The sequence below is a fragment of the Lepisosteus oculatus genome, chromosome 9, assembly GCF_040954835.1.
Source record: "Lepisosteus oculatus isolate fLepOcu1 chromosome 9, fLepOcu1.hap2, whole genome shotgun sequence".
Taxonomy (NCBI): domain Eukaryota; kingdom Metazoa; phylum Chordata; class Actinopteri; order Semionotiformes; family Lepisosteidae; genus Lepisosteus; species Lepisosteus oculatus.
Genome location: NC_090704.1, coordinates 18,986,637 through 19,002,521, shown reverse-complemented (window position 1 = coordinate 19,002,521; position 15,885 = coordinate 18,986,637). Strand labels below are relative to the sequence as shown.

At 37.2% G+C, this 15,885-nt stretch overlaps 1 protein-coding gene across 2 annotated transcripts; it reads left to right on the top strand.

Annotated features, from left to right (window-relative positions):
• Nucleotides 1-1,303: 1,303 nt before the first annotated feature.
• On the top strand, nt 1,304-8,270 carry LOC138241194 (galectin-1-like). Of its 2 annotated transcripts, none has more exons than XM_069194234.1 (5): nt 1,304-1,369; nt 3,282-3,332; nt 5,687-5,766; nt 6,199-6,370; nt 7,960-8,270. In XM_069194234.1, the coding sequence occupies exons 2-5, from the start codon at nt 3,327-3,329 to the stop codon at nt 8,104-8,106; spliced, it is 405 nt and encodes a 134-aa protein (XP_069050335.1). In that variant the 5' UTR covers nt 1,304-1,369; nt 3,282-3,326; the 3' UTR covers nt 8,107-8,270. The 2 variants fall into 2 exon arrangements, with proteins under 2 accessions (XP_069050335.1, XP_069050337.1); XM_069194236.1 differs by having other exon boundaries at nt 1,311-1,369; nt 3,285-3,332.
• The last annotated feature ends 7,615 nt before the right edge of the window (nt 8,271-15,885 follow it).

Here is a 15,885-nt window from a genome sequence, read left to right as displayed (position 1 = left end):
TCCATGAGCAAAACCCACAAAAGCTGCTAATGATTCTTTATCTTTACTTATAGATACCAGAGGATTCCAGCAATCAGATTTTTTTCCAGCACAGAGCAGAAAACATTATCTTTAGCTATGACTATAGTGCGTTTTGCAGAGCTCAGACAACTCATCAGTCTGTTCCATATAACTGAAGGGTCTATGGATCGTGACTTCATCAAACTCAAACACAAATGAATCAGAAAGAGCATTACTTTTAAATATAAACTTATCAAACCCAAAACTGTCATTACTGAAATACTCATTGAATTACTTAACCATTTGTTCATTATCTGTCACCATAGTAATGAGTCAAACAGTAAATGAGTGGAAAATCTTAGGATTGCGTAAAAGGTCAGAGAATTGATGTTTGTAACAGCTCACTTTGGAGCTTCTAATGGCTTGTGCGTATTTATTTCTAATTTGTCTGCAAATAAAAATGATCAATGGGACTCATAGAGGTTCTACCATTTCACCAAACTAGATTATTTTCCTTAATTATAACTGAAAGCTCAGGAGTTTAACCAAAGGGTAATACAATTTAATTCTAAATTTCATAACTGGTCTATACTTGTGGTTTAACAATAACAGTTCTAAACCTTACGGCACTCTTAATACAAATCCAACAATTATTTGATTAAAGAACAAGTAATAGGTTTATTCCATACTGAAATGAGAAGAAAGAAAACAATGTTTCGGCTGTGGAGCCCTCTTCTTCTTCACCCGAAGAAGGCTCCACAGTGGAAACATTGTGTTTTCTTTCTTCTCTTTTTAGCCTGGAATAAACCTATTACTTGTTCCTTTGCAGCCCTAGCAGATCCTAGTAAAAATTGCTGCTAGCAGATGATATACTTGCTTTATGTACTGTAAGTAAGAGCAGGAAATTAAAATCCCAAACTAATTTTTTTAATCAAGCTATCCTGTCTGTCAAAGACAGAAGTTCAAATCAAAGTAAACAGTGTAAGTGAAGTGCAAAATGCAGAAAGTGCAAAGTTTCACATCTTCAGTGCCACGAAATTTCAAATGAAACAGATCATATAGTCCTAATCTGGAGGACTGGAGACACTTATTTTTTTCTGCTGGCACTGGTAATTAAATAATAAATTAAACATAGCTGCTTTACAGTATAAATTAAGCAGCCAAAAAAGAGGGTGTGGCAGGAAGAATTCAGGTGGGGCTGGAAACACAAATTTCAGCCAATAACCACAGAATTTACCAAAAAAGGTAGAAACAGTGGTTTCATCCAGTGTGCTAACACTGTATAAATAATGTAGAAACAGAAGTACCTGCATAACCACCTGAGAGACCTGGAACAACACTTGGAAGAAGCTGTCAGGAGCTCAGAACTGTGAGTAATCCTTTTAATAAGATAAGAGCATTAATGTTAGAGATTATAGCATGTAACCTTTCAATTGCAATTGACTCGTGTGGGGGCCTGATCCCTGAGGTGACTGCTGCCTTTTCATTGGGGGACTTGGTTGTTAGACTTCCTGCCTGGTGTCCTACTGGGTTTCAGTTTGACCATGTAAGAAATGACTAAATGAGATTGATTAAATGAGTATACTCTATGATTTGAAATGACAATATATAGATAAAACTTCATTGCATTTGCAGTACATTTTCAAATTTCTGTACATTGCAAACATGCTTGACAATAGTCTCATTATTTTGGTATATTTTGTTGATACAACCAGCTATATCCAAGATAAATTATATTTGCTAATGGTCCACTGAAACAATTATTTCATTGAAAAACAAAATCTCGCTACAGTGAACAGCTATATTCAATAGTGACTGAGCCACTCCAAGCGATCATCATTAAACTAGATTTCATAGGTGTGGACCATAGCATAAAAACAGGAACAGATATGCTGAGAAAAGAAATTGAGATCAGGACAGACAGGAAGGACAGTCATCATCCTCCTCTTCATTAAAAGTATGAGAGCTACCAGAAACGGGATTCTCTTCAGGTAATCTGAATGCTGTGATAATACCAGATATTCAGCTTCAATATATAGGAGAGCTTGCTGTCTGATTAATCTGGAAATTACCCTTATTGTTGAATCCAGAAAATGAAAACGTTTCTCCTATTAAGTGTCTTTCTGCAGAAAAAGTAAATTGGTTCTTATTCATTAACGATTCTGCACTTTGTATGTCTGAAGAAGGTAGGGCTCTGATAGTCACTGACTTGCAAATATGTGTATATAGTAGTAAAATAGTAGTAGAACGTTTGTGTTGTATAGCTGTGTTATTTCTCATAATAAATATTATTTTGCTCAGTCTTAGTATTGGCTAATCACTCTCTTATTACAGCTTGCCACAGGATATAGAACAAGTATGTTGTGTAATGCTTGGTAATCCCTAAACATGGTGAAATTATTAATATTTATAATTTGCTTGTATATCAAGTTGTAATCAAGAGCTGATATTTATACTAATTTAATAATTTTATCACACACCTGATTTGTAACACTATTATTCCAGGCATGTGTTTGATAAAGTTTCATTCAAGAAAGTAATCAAATATGCCCTTGTCTGTGGATTACATGAATGTTGAATTAACATTGTATAGTATTGGTATAAACTTCTGAAATTTGCTTATTTGTGGACCATATTCACTATGCTGAACAAGCAGATAAAATCACAGCCTTCAAATCAAGATGATGATTTTGGGAAAAATATTTGAACAGGAGAATCTTTTATACGTTTGAAAATCCTATACATTTTTCTTATATTTATATTCTATATATTTTTGGGAGAAGCTGTGAGATTTTCCTAGTTAATAAGTGAGCACATTAAGTCATTGTTTGACACATTTCAGTTATATTTATCACCTTAAAAATGTCCACGAATGAGAAACGAATGTATCTCTTTGTGAATGACAATAAGAAGTTTACCTTTCCATCACCGCAAGAGGATGGGATAATTGATCTATGGAAACATGGAAATAGTATTGTCTCCCAGGTCTATGGGAAAACTAGTTGTAGAAGTATCATGTGTTCACCTTAAAGGAGGACCTCCTGCTGAAAGAGATGGCAAGGGATATTTAAACAGAAAAACATAGTCTTTTCTTAATTCCTGTAGGTTTGAAGTCTGCTACTATCACACCTGTTACAAAATGTGGCTAGGACTTAAAATCTACCATCCTATTAGTAATTTGCATTTTTTTTGCAAAAAACCCTCTAATGAGTGCTGACAGCTCGATCTTCTAATGGATAATGTATCTGTTTCAACAATCACTTATTCCTTCCTTTTTCTAGCAGAAGATTTTCTGCTCAGTTCCCACCTTAATCTGCTACCACAACATGGCGGTAAGACCAGCTAATTTTTTCTTCTGTTTCACTTGTTTACAAATTACTCTTCTTCTACAGTATCTCTTGATGTAAAATGCTTTGTGATGGAATTTCAAATATTGAAGTATTCGCCTTGTAATCACTTTTTTGAGCATAGCAATGATTGATTGGGTTTCTTTACAACAACTCCATGTAGCAGCAGCAGCTTCAGCCACTACATGGGCTGAAATGTATGAAAGTTATGAAAGTTAATGTTAGATGTCTTTTTTCCATTACAATTAAAAAAAAAAGTAATAAACTGTTACTTTTCAATATCATGCTGAAAGTATGAAAATGTCCAAATGTATGATTGAATATTGACTGAATATGAAATAAACTTTTCCCTACTGTAACATTTGTAACATTTATGACATCATAATAATAATTGTTAGTTAAACAGAAGTAGCCAGAAATAGGAAAGGAGCTAATTTATAATATAGTTACTCCTGGAGTAGTAATGTGCTTGGCTATAAATGCGTCTTACATCTGGGAACCCACTGAATTTAAGCAGGTGTGAGACTGGTCAGTACCTGGATGGGAGGTCTCTTGGGAAATAACTAATGTTGCTGCTGGAAGAGGTGTGGGTGGGGCCAGCAGGGGGTGCTCATTCTGCGTGGGTGCTGATGCCTCAGTGTAGTGACAGGGACACTATAAAATAAAAAGTAAAACTGAGGTCCTGACTCTCTGTGGTCATTAAAAATCCCACGGCATTTCTTGAAAAGAGTAGGGGTTGTGACCCCAGCGTCCTGGCTAAATTTCCCATTGGCCTTGGCCAATCATGGTCTCCTAATAATCCCCATCTATGAATTGTCTTCATCACTCTGTTCTCCTCCCTACTGGTAACTGTTGTGTGGTGTGTGTTCTGGCACACTATGGCTGCCGTCACATCATCTAGGTGGGTGCTCCACATTGATGGTGGTGGAGGAGAGTCCCCATTTTCTCTAAAGAGTTTTGAGTGTCCAGAAAAGCACCTTATAAGTATAAGCAATTTTTATTCATTATTATCATTATTATTATAAAGTGGGCTTTGCAGTATTATTCTCTGGAAAGGAAATTTATCTTGGTCACAGTTCATGCCCCATTCACCTGGAAGCACTTGGAAAAGGCAAATAAATGCCTGAATGGGGTTTTGGTTCACGGTGCTCCAGCCCTACAATTTTGATGTATTCTACAGGGGCTGGTTGTCTGTACGGCAATGCTAATGCTATTTCCAAAATCCACAGCCTCAGATATAGGTTCCAAGAGAGAGCATTAGGATTGTCATGCAGCCAACCATATACAGTATCTGTGCAGATATAGGTTCACTCTGTGAGAAATGGGTGAGCACTGGTTGTAAAGGAGCAGTCTCAGAGTAGTTTCCATAGCTTAAACATAAATGACAGGGCTCAAGTGTCATGGAGTGGACTTGAGTTTGTATTGCTGGCAGTGCTTCTCCAGCACATTCAATGGGTCTGTTCCTATTAACAGTTCTACACTATCAGTTCACATTGCCTGTTCTAATTAGAGTCTTCAGGTTCATGTCTGTTTTTCTCTCTTAGACTAACATTTTCTAACTGGCTTGGGTCAGTTCCCTTCTGGCGCACAATTCACCAATAGAAAGGCACATTTGGAAATTTTAAGATGAAACCCCAAACCTATTTTCTTGCAACCACTTCTGTACTGTCACATAAGTAATACCTATTAAATCCAGCATAACATTTTAAACAGTTACCACAGTAGATGGCACTGGGACAGCTTTTTCAAATTAATTCCCCAGCATGGTGACAGCACTGTAAGACAGACCATTCTTTGTACGAGACATTAAATTGAAGGTTTTATTACTTGTGATTGGTAGCAATATTGTAATTCTCCTAATTTTATCCATGTGGTACTCCACTGATTACACCCCACCACCCTATGTGAGTGACCATTCAAACCTTATTTATACCCCCATTTGTTTTCTGTTACTCACTTATCAATCCAAGCACATGCCTGACATTTAATAACCTGTATTTTGACACTGATATTTTAGTCATTTACACATATATTTAATTGATTCATTTTGATCATTATATCATGAGTTTTGGTTGAAACTCAAAGATGATGACCAGTTTGAAGAATGCAAAATGTAAATGCAATTTTCAGTTGACTTTTTAGAATATAGATCAGACAACTCTATAGTATTACAGGATATTCATAATGAACTGGCAGCTATGGGGGATCTCCAGATGTGCTGATGGATATCACTCCAGCAATGTTTAGAGGTCACTCTTCAGGTAAGGCGGTGTGTTAGTACGATGCATCATTTCAGGTCTTCTTTCCTTAATGTACACCTGTCTGTGTTATGGTGACAGGAACTAACACTGACGAATGCAGTCCTGAAAGATGGCAGCATCATCAAAATCAAAGGGAATATACCCCAAGATGCTGACAGGTATGTCACTGTTTTGTATTTGTTTTATTTAATATCCAGGTCTGAGGGACAATCTCCTTGATATCTCAACATTAACAGCAGGCAACATCAGATTTGTAAATCACCTTCTTATATAATTGTATATCCAGAGAATTTTACATGGTTATTTCACATTTACATTGCATTTTGAATCACCTCCTTTTGCTCTGCTCTCCTTTTGCTCTGCTTTATGATTATGTTACCATTCCTTCACTGGATTACCATAAATAATCATAGTTAAGTGTTGAGATTTAGCCTGCAAATCTCTCGTGTGAGATCATCATTGCTTGGGAGATCAGAGGAAGAACTACAGTGAAATATGAGGGAAAGGGAAGATGTGTCTTTGGAATTGTCAATAGAGAGAAACATATTGCCCCATAAATAGGGATTTACCCACACTAATGTTATCCTCAGATTCAGTATTAACCTGGGGAGTGATTCGCAGAACCTGGCATTTCACTTCAACCCCCGTTTCCAAGACAACCCTGATGGAGGTGTAATTGTCTGCAACTCAATGTCAAAAGGGAGCTGGCAAGCAGAAGGCGTTATTCCAGTTTTCCCCTTCAAAAAGGGAACTGACACTGAGGTAAGAGCCAGAGATAAATCAAGTTCTCTGTATCATCAGTGTCTCTTTCAAGTCCCTGTTTCAGTTTTTGTCTTTTGTTTGCTACCTCTCTCTTTATCTCACTCTTTGCAGGTCAGTGAAGCCTGTTTGAGGTGTTACCTACCTCTCTCGCCTATCCTAGACATGCCCGCTTTTATATCACTGTGAGCACAGGCCATCATGGCAACCCCTACAACAAGTATATAAGAAAGTTTACTAAAAGTGATGGTTGTTCAGCCCATCTAGCCAGTCTGTTAGGTAGTCAGTAGCTTAGTGACTCCAAGCTTTTTCTCAGCTGTTTCTTCTAAGAAGCCAGGGTATCAGCTTTGATAAATAACTTCCTTAAATTGCTATTATGGGGGCTTATTAGTATAAGTAGTTGAGCAACTGTAAATATTATTTAAATAGTATCTGATGTTTGCTTTTATAGCGATTTGCTTTTATAATGTGTGAGCATTTTAACTCACACATGCTATGTTATAAGTTACAAGTTATAACACATGATGTGGTGTTATGCGTGGTGTGTGCAGTGTGAAGGTGGAGCCCTTGCAACCATAGCTGAAGGGATTGAGTAGGAGTGAGCCACAGGTGTGGTGTGGTTTAAGACCGTGCTGAACACTTCCCTGAGGGGGAGCGAGCAGGATTCAGTCCTGAGTTGACTACAGGTGAGAGAAAGGATGTGAGAGCTTTAATGGGTGATGTTTTTACCCAGGTGGTTAGTTTCATCAGACCCTTGCTGTGATGACATAGAGTGAGGAGTGGTTATGTGCTGTATGTAATCTTGCAGGTACATGTCTTTATCGTGTTGGAACTCACAAATGTTTGATTTGTTTTTGGAAGAGTTCTTTGGAGGACTAAACGTTTCATTTTAAAGTTTTTTTTGTTTTGTTTTGTGTATCTTATGTGGGCTGATGAAGTGCTTGACCTGCAAGCTGTTGTGAAAAGGAAGGAAAATGTTTTTTCTTTTGTTTTTCTGCAATATACCTCTCACAGTAATAACAAATATTCATGTTTAAATTAGAATTACTGAAAATTATTGCTCTTTTGTATTTGCTTGGTTCTTCCTCGCTTTCTTTGGTACTTTGGACTTCTTGACAACCCAAGTACAGTATTTTCTCCAAATTGAGTTTTTTGGGGGCCTAGTCTCTAGGGATATAGATTTAAGCAAATCAGCTTAAGTCAAATCTCACTGTACCTAAATACTCAGTAAATATACTCAAAGTATTTAACTTTACCATGTAGCATAACATTTGATCATGAGAGCAAAGATAATTCAATAGGCAGTGTTAGTAGTTCTGTGTTCAACACTTCCAGCAACAAGCACCTAATCTACTATAAAACCACATCCATTATTTTAAACACTGAATAGAGCCATGTTTACTATAACTAAAGTTTGGAAATTCTGTTAACTGCTGTTTCTGAATGCAGTTTGAATGGAGTTACATTCAATCAATTGTTACAATCAATAGTTCTTTAACACTATAACGCTTTCTTAATTTACAAACAGACCACACATATTCCTCACAAATGCGGAACCAACTGATTGATCTCTCCTTTTTCCTCCTCTGCAGTTAACTGTAAGAGTGAAGAGCAGTATGTTTGAAGTGGAATGCCCTGAAAATGTGAAGGTGGAATTTCCTGACCGCTTGCATCTACCATCACTGACCTATGTATTTGTTTATGGGAACTTCAATGTCACCTTCTTTGAGATCCATTAATCTCCTGGCAATTCAGTGGCCTAAACCTGTGCTTTAAGTCCCTCTGCTGCTTAATGTCTATTCTACTGATTTGTGACCAGGATGTTATTTCTCAGCCAGGAAGGTTTTAGACCCAAGCTTGTTTGGAAACATCTTGGAAAACATTAAACTACTAAAACATCTCATGGAGTGTCAGCTTCTCCTGGTATACTCTCAGTGATGATTCATTAGGTAGAGGAAATCCTAAATAAAAAGACACAAACAACAAACTGCATTAAATGATCTTTGTATAAATAGTAAAAAGCTTTTCTAGAGGCAGTTACATCTTGCTCACAGTTATTATAGCGTCATTTAACATTTGTGACATTTAAACTTTTCAGTTTGTGTGTTTATAACTTGTCCTATTTCTATCTATTAAATATCCTGACAAAGCAGACACATGGAGATGAAAATGAGATGCTTTGAAAAGTTAGTCAGATCCTTACACAGTTTTCACATTTTGTTGATTTAAAACTTACGGCCATGACACTTTTAAGTATAAATGAGTATTTATTATATGTGTAACAGTTCTTGGGGTTTCTGACCTTGCCAATCCTGCCCTGCCAGTTCATCCCTCACTGCCTGGACACGAACCCTGGTCTCTGGCATCACACAACAGGGAACTTGCCAGCTGAGCTAAAGGAGAACTCCCTCAGCCCAGCCAACTGAGATCCTTATTATACGCAGGGGCATATGGGTTACATATGCAAAACCTACTCCTCACATTAAAGCAAAAAAAAAAAAGAAGAAAGCACTGTAGATAATTCATCTGAAACAAAAATAGAAATGTCATTATGCCCTGAATATTTCACTCTTTGCTGTGGAAACAATTAATTTAGGTGTACAAAATTTCCTTAACCAGTGACAATACATTGAGTGGCCTCTATGTGTGTGCAGTAATAGTGATTTTCTAAATGTCAGAATAAAGACACCCGTTTCTGCTGTTTCTGTGAGATCCATTGGTCAGGTAGTACATTTCAAGAAAATAATCAACTATTAAGACCAAAGAACATTCAAATCACCTGAATAAAGTCACAGATTAGTAGAATGGCAAAAAAACATTTCAAAGAGCCTTAACATCTCTTTGAGTCTGGTGAAATAAATCATTAAGTGGAAGTAAATCATTAAGTGGAAGAAATAGATAATGAATAGTGTATGAATGTGTATCGGCAATGCTTATTAATAAGACAGAATTAAGTGTTGCTGTGCTTTCCTAAATGAGGCCCCATCTCTCTTTCTCATCTCTGTGGTGCAGCCAGAGAAGCTATTCATGCGGTTCTGATTTAGGGTGTTTTCTCTTAGGTAAGGAGCAGATCCCAAGTGGGGCCATGCTTGGTTATCATGATCAATGGTCATTACTGGCATCTATCTGTCTGTGAGATTCTTGAGAACATCTGGATTGCAGTCCTAGATGTCAGAGGTCATTGTGACTCATCTCTCACCTTGACCAACCAATCAGGAACTTGCAGGTTGTGGTAACTTGGGTCTGAAATGCCCGCTAAACTTTCGACCAATCATGACCTGTCTTGGTCCTGGTTTAAAAGACATTGCACAGCTCAGAAACTTTGCTTCTCCGGCCACTTTTCACACCCAGAGAGACAATCATGTGACAGCCGGTGTTGTCTGTATAGGGACTGGAACCTTGTTTCAGCAAAGCGTCGGTCCGGGGAATGCCCGTACGTAACTTGCTAGCCAACGCCAACGTGGACGCTTCGCTTGATCACCGGAGTATAGGTTTGGACTGTTGTCGACAACCTGAATAAGTTTATTTTCAGCAACAGTGCTACACCAGAAGCAAACCGAATTTCTTCCCCCTAAAGAGTGACTTGCTTGGACCCACGGTCACCCTCTGTGCATAGGGACTTTTTACTAGTCAGCTGGACTACTAGTAGGTCCCTGAGAGAGACACTGTCGGGCATGTTGCCACAGCAGAAATCTCTCCACCTAATTCGTCTGACTCCGAGCTGCAACCCGACTGGTTTGCAAGGAGCCAGAGGACGCCGGGACAATGCCTATTGAACGCCGCAGCAATTGGACACAGCTGCTAGCTGGTCTTGGTGCCCGTGCCGGGAAATACGAATCCATATCTGGATAAGTAAACCCAATGTACTACATTGCATCTCGAGAATTCAATTATTTCCTCAACACAAGTTGATATCAATTCAATTCACATGAGTTTATTTACTATTGAGTAGCTACCTGATCCAGGCAGGCTGTAACATGTTTTATGCACATTTTATGTATTAATAAATGTATCTCGTTTATTGAATCTGTGTGTGTTCATTATTGATCGACTGATTTTCTAATAGCCATAACGAACCACCTCGTGATTGCTGCTACAATTAACAAATTGTCCTAGTAAATTCACAAAACCCCTACAAATGTATGGAATGAATAAAATTGCTCACATATAAACTTGAACTAAATGCTTACTCCAAGAACATTTAAGATGAAGACATGAAAAGGATATACAAAGAGTTAACAATAGTTTCTAGTTTTACTAGAAAAAAGTATGCACTGACAAGCCAGTTTACCAAATTTCCTTTCCTTTCTGTCTTCTGCAACACAGTTGGCTCATGCTCCAGTAATGTTCCTCAGTTCCAGATTGTAAATCTATTTGGAGAATATCATTTAGGCAAACAGATGCAGGCAATTTTTAGGAAAGCTGGGAGTATCGCTATTCGATGTAAGAATAGACCTTGCTGCCACCTACCAACAACCTGGCTCATTATATTTTGGCACATTTGCTCTCCTACTTATATACTCCAGTGATATTCTTTACAGCAGTCACAAACTGTATAGCTGATAAAAAGCAGAGCAGCTAACTAATTACGGGAGCTACATTTCTTTTAAAGAGACACATCTCTGTTTCCATCTGCAGTCAAGCAACATGCCCAACTGCATGTGGGTTACAAAAGCAGCTAAGCAGTACTGCAAACGTGGCAAAACATTTTGTGGTCAGATAAGAAAAAATTGAAACTTTTTGGTTTAAAAAGTGTTACATCTGATGTAAATCCAGCAGTGCATTGCTCTTTCAACACCATCCCTACTGTCAAGCATGGTGGTGGTAGCATTATGTTACAGTTCTGCTTCTGATCAACAGAAAAACTGAAAACTACTATCCACAAGACATCACCAAGCAAATTGAGAGATCCTGAGTAAATCTGCCAAGAGGAGTGGACAGAAATTGCATCAGACCTGTATATACTGTAAAGCTGGTACTTACCTGTGGCTGTTACTGCTGCTAATGGTGGTTATTTCAGCATATTTCAGTTTTATGTAACATTTACTGTAAGTTAACTAACACTTAAAAATCTTTAGTCTGAACGTTGACGTTTTGAATTAATATTAATTTAAAAATAATGCATATACTGTACAACCTTTTGTAATTTCATAAAACTGGACACTATAGTCACAATGATCTGAGTAATTTTTGAAGGCAATGTATACATATGTATACTGTTATTTCCATTTTATTCATTTATTCAAGTTCTGAAGTATTTTCAGTCAAACACAACTGAATCAGGAAATTATCGGAAAACAGTCTGTAATTATATTGTTTTAACACCTTATACATTATTCTTACTATTTCTACTTTGAAAGACAGAATAAAGAATTCCATAAATCCATGAAACAACAAATGACATTTTCTGTTGTTACATGTGAAAAAACCTCATGCAATCAAACCTACAAAGAACAGTCCATTTACAATGCAATGAAATTTACAATTGTAGAACAGGCTGACATTGAGGATACTCTGACTTATGATGTCACAAGGCTAAGGCAGTGCTGATGTCACTGCAGCACCTTCTATTGATGAGTAGCAACAGTTCTCACTAAAGTATAGTGACAAATTTGTAATATTGAGTGTTTTAAACACATATTACCACTATAGTCAAACTCCTCACTGGAGGCTAATGTAAAGTAGAAGCTTTTGCATGTTTGGGAGCACCTGATACATACAGTATAACACAAATTGGAAGGCATCATTCAATCACCACAACATAAACCTCGGTATTTATTACATTATCATCATACAGCCTCTCAACTAATGGGCAAAGGGAGTTCACAGTCGTTCAAACAAATTAACACAACAGATGTGCGTATAAATAAATATTATGAAAAGCAGTGTGTAACTGTGTAAAATACACATAAACCTTCATTATGAAACATTTGAATTTAAATACATTATTTATTACCTGTAAACCTCTTCAAACCCCTCCAATCTGATTTCCAACAACTTCAGTGACTGCTGTAACTGCCCTTGTTAAAGTCACTAATGATCTTCTATTGACTTCTGATTTTTGTTCTCTTTATTGTTCTTGATCTCAGTGCTGCTTTTGACACTATTAACCATGATATTTTGCTTTATCGTCTTCAGACTGTGTTTAGAATTTCTGACACTGCTCTTAAATGGTTCAAATCTTACCTCACTGATTGTTGTCACTTCGTCTCTCTTGGTAAATTTATCTCTGAAATTGTCTGGTATTCTTCAGGGCTCTATTGTATGGTCTAAACTATCATTTCTATGCTGATGATACTCAAATCTACATCCATATTAAACTTGATAGTGATGTGGCTGTCTCTGTTCTCTCTAATCACATCTCTGACAAAAACATTGATGACCTCAGACTTCCTTAACTGTGACAAGACTGAAGTCATGCTTATTGCTCCCCCATCAACTTTGTAAAGCCAATGCAGTATCCCTGTATGTGGATGGTACTATACTTAAGCTTCAGTCAAAATTGAAAAACTAGGGGATGATATTTGATTCAGGCTTGACATTTGACCCACGTATTGTCAAAACATCATTCTTTCAACTCTATGTCCTATGTTATCACTAACTGTTGCTGGAAAGCTGGTCAACACATGTGTGTTCTCTCTAATTGACTACTGTAATGTGCTACTCACTGGGGTTTCTAAATCCTCATTGAACTAACTCCACTATGTCCAAAACTTGGCAGCCAGAATCCTGAACAGTTCTAGTGCAACTGATCACATTACTCCTGTCCTGGAGTCCTTGCACTGCCTTCCTGTTGACTTCAAAATTGTCATGCTCACTTATAAGGCTCTGCATGGCTTGGCACCTCAGTACCTGTCTGAGTTATTGTCATCCTACTCCCCACCTTGCAACCTTCACTCTTCTAATTCTGTTCTTATTCTGTCCCCTAAGCCTGTCTACACTCTGGATGACAGAGCCTCTTCCCATTATGCCCCAAAGCACCTTCTCTTACCTCTTTCAAATTTAAACTCAAAACCTTCTTTTTTAGAAGGCCCTTTACATAACTGGTTCTTTTATATACCCCTTTGCTATATGTACCCCGTGTCCCCATCTACTATCTCCTCCCTTTGGGCTGAGTATTGATTGCCTTGATTAGAATGGTGTAGGTTGTACAGTACTTACTACAGTACACATCCGGCTAAGCAGTTTATTATCAGCTATTCAATAGATTGTCATTAATTCTTCACATCCTGTTGTGTTTTTATCACCTTTAGCTTTCTATTACAAATGTCCTAATTCATTCACATTCATTCACATTTTATTGAATAAATGTATTTTCCAAGCTATTTACGGAAAATAATATTGCAAAATAAGTTTTTCCTGTCAGGTACTTTTTCAGCATTTTAATTAAAGTTATCCAGCTAATTTGTGTATTCAATACATTAATTAGCTAATGCTTAGTAGCAGCCTGGGGTTTTTGGGTGACCAGAATGTTAGGCCTCTGAAATGCCTTGTCTGTAAATACTGTACCTAGCGTAACCTGTGAGTTGTATGTTTTGTGTTGTGTAGTTTAGTTTGTGTCTTGTTATTGTAATATATATTTGTTTATCCAAGTGTGTCTGGATTATTACTCCTCTCTGGTTCAATACATATTTGTGGGTCTGGTATTATTCGTTATGATCATGCTGTTAATATATATATATAACTTGACAATGAGAGTAAATATGTTTTCTGGGATCTTTTTGCCTATCTTTCTCAGAATCCTTGAAAATCCATTTTGCCTTTATTGTGTGACCTTTAAAATTCAAATAATCACACCTTTAAACCTCACTCTGCCGTGCTGTAGGTGCAGACTTAGCAAAGTGAATGCAAACTCTACACGGTGATGCATGAAGTAGGCCCATTTGTTCATAATCTGTCAATTTGAAAATAAAAAAATCATGCCTTAAAACTTCAACAGTAAAATTCAGAAGCAGCTATAATTACATAACAAGGTGACATACAATAAGTATTGCCAAAGCATTAACAGGAAATGTTGCAGGACAGTGCATTTAACAGCATGAATTAGATAAAAGGGACATATACAAATTGCATACAGTCTACAGGACAGACAGTTTTATATGTGGGAAAATGCCTTAATTTAAGTGGAAAATAAAACAAATTTCACAATATGAACAGTAGTCTATACTGAAAGACATGGTGATTTATAGTAGATCCCTTATTTTGTGAAAGATTGCTATGTGCTAGACTGCAGTTTAAGCTGTATCTTTGTGCTCCCTACGCATATTTTAATGTGCAAAGGAACAAGTAATAGGATTATTCCATGCTGAAAAGAGAAGAAACAAAACACAACATTTCGGCATTGGAGCCTTCTTCATGTGTGAGCAGGCCTTTGCTGAGGAGGGATTGCTCATCCTGTGAAAGCGAAAGGTCAGATGGTATAGTCACAACAAGGTTAGGATTGGTGAAGTTGTTACGGGTGCTGATGGCTTTCTTCTGTAGAAGATGTTTTTTTATCCTTCTCTGTAGTGAGAAACTGGTAGAGTTTGGATTGAGAGATCTAATGAGGTCAGTTATAAAGGGAAGATGACGTGGAGCTGTCAGCCATAGAAATTCTTTAGCCTCTTTGATGTTGTTGTCGGAAAGGATAATCTGTTTATTACTCTGGGTGGTATCAGAGTCAAAAGAAAAAGTGCAAAATTTCAGACAAAATCCTTTAGGAATAAATGATATTATGTCGACGACATCTGTAAAGGAATAGAAGGTGGTTAGAAAGCCTGGTCTTGGAACAGATAGCTGCAAAGAGACAGAATGCTGGTTTAGTAAGAGAGGGGGGCAAGTGACCCAGGGAGGAAGAGAAGGAATGATGAAAAGATCTAGAAAAAGATTTGGAGGAAGTCATGGTGGGTTGCAGCAGATGTAGGTTGAAGTAGTTCAGGTGGGTAGCTGCGTCAGCATGCATAGGCTGCAAAGGAACAAGTAATAGGTTTATTCCAGGCTGAAAAGAGAGGAAAGAAAACACAACATTTCAGCCGTGGAGCCTTCTTCAGGTGTATTTTAATGTGTGAGAGTGTGGGAAATCAGAAAATGTCTGTTTTTATTCTACAAAAGTTTTGTCTCAGTTTGGGGTACTTCACCACAGTCACCTATTCTGCAAGGGTGAAGTCTCATTCGAAGTCTTCAATTTCTTTGTTGTGAATTGTTTAGCTCTTAAAGAGCCTCTGCACACATTTAATGAGAAAACCTGATCATTGCTATTTTATTTTGTACTTGTCTCATTAACTGAACACATTTTAGTCATATACAGTATATTGCAGATTTTTGGATTATCTGTTGAATAATGAGTATTTTTCAAATGACAATGAGTAAAAATACATTTTCCAATATCTTGTAAAATTTCTTCCTTAAAACTCTTAAAAGATCATTTCAGCATCTCTGTGACCATTAAAATTAAAATTTTTACGTCCTGTAACATTACAATTCTGACTCAACAGTACTGTCAGTGCTGACTTAACAAAGTGAATCCAAACACTGCCGTC

Excerpts from the sequence above, each read along its gene's own strand:
- LOC138241194 (XM_069194234.1), top strand. Across the intron at positions 5,767-6,198 it reads ATACCCCAAGATGCTGACAG|ATTCAGTATTAACCTGGGGA; the intron begins GTATGTCACTGT and ends TGTTATCCTCAG. Across the intron at positions 6,371-7,959 it reads AAAAGGGAACTGACACTGAG|TTAACTGTAAGAGTGAAGAG; the intron begins GTAAGAGCCAGA and ends CCTCCTCTGCAG.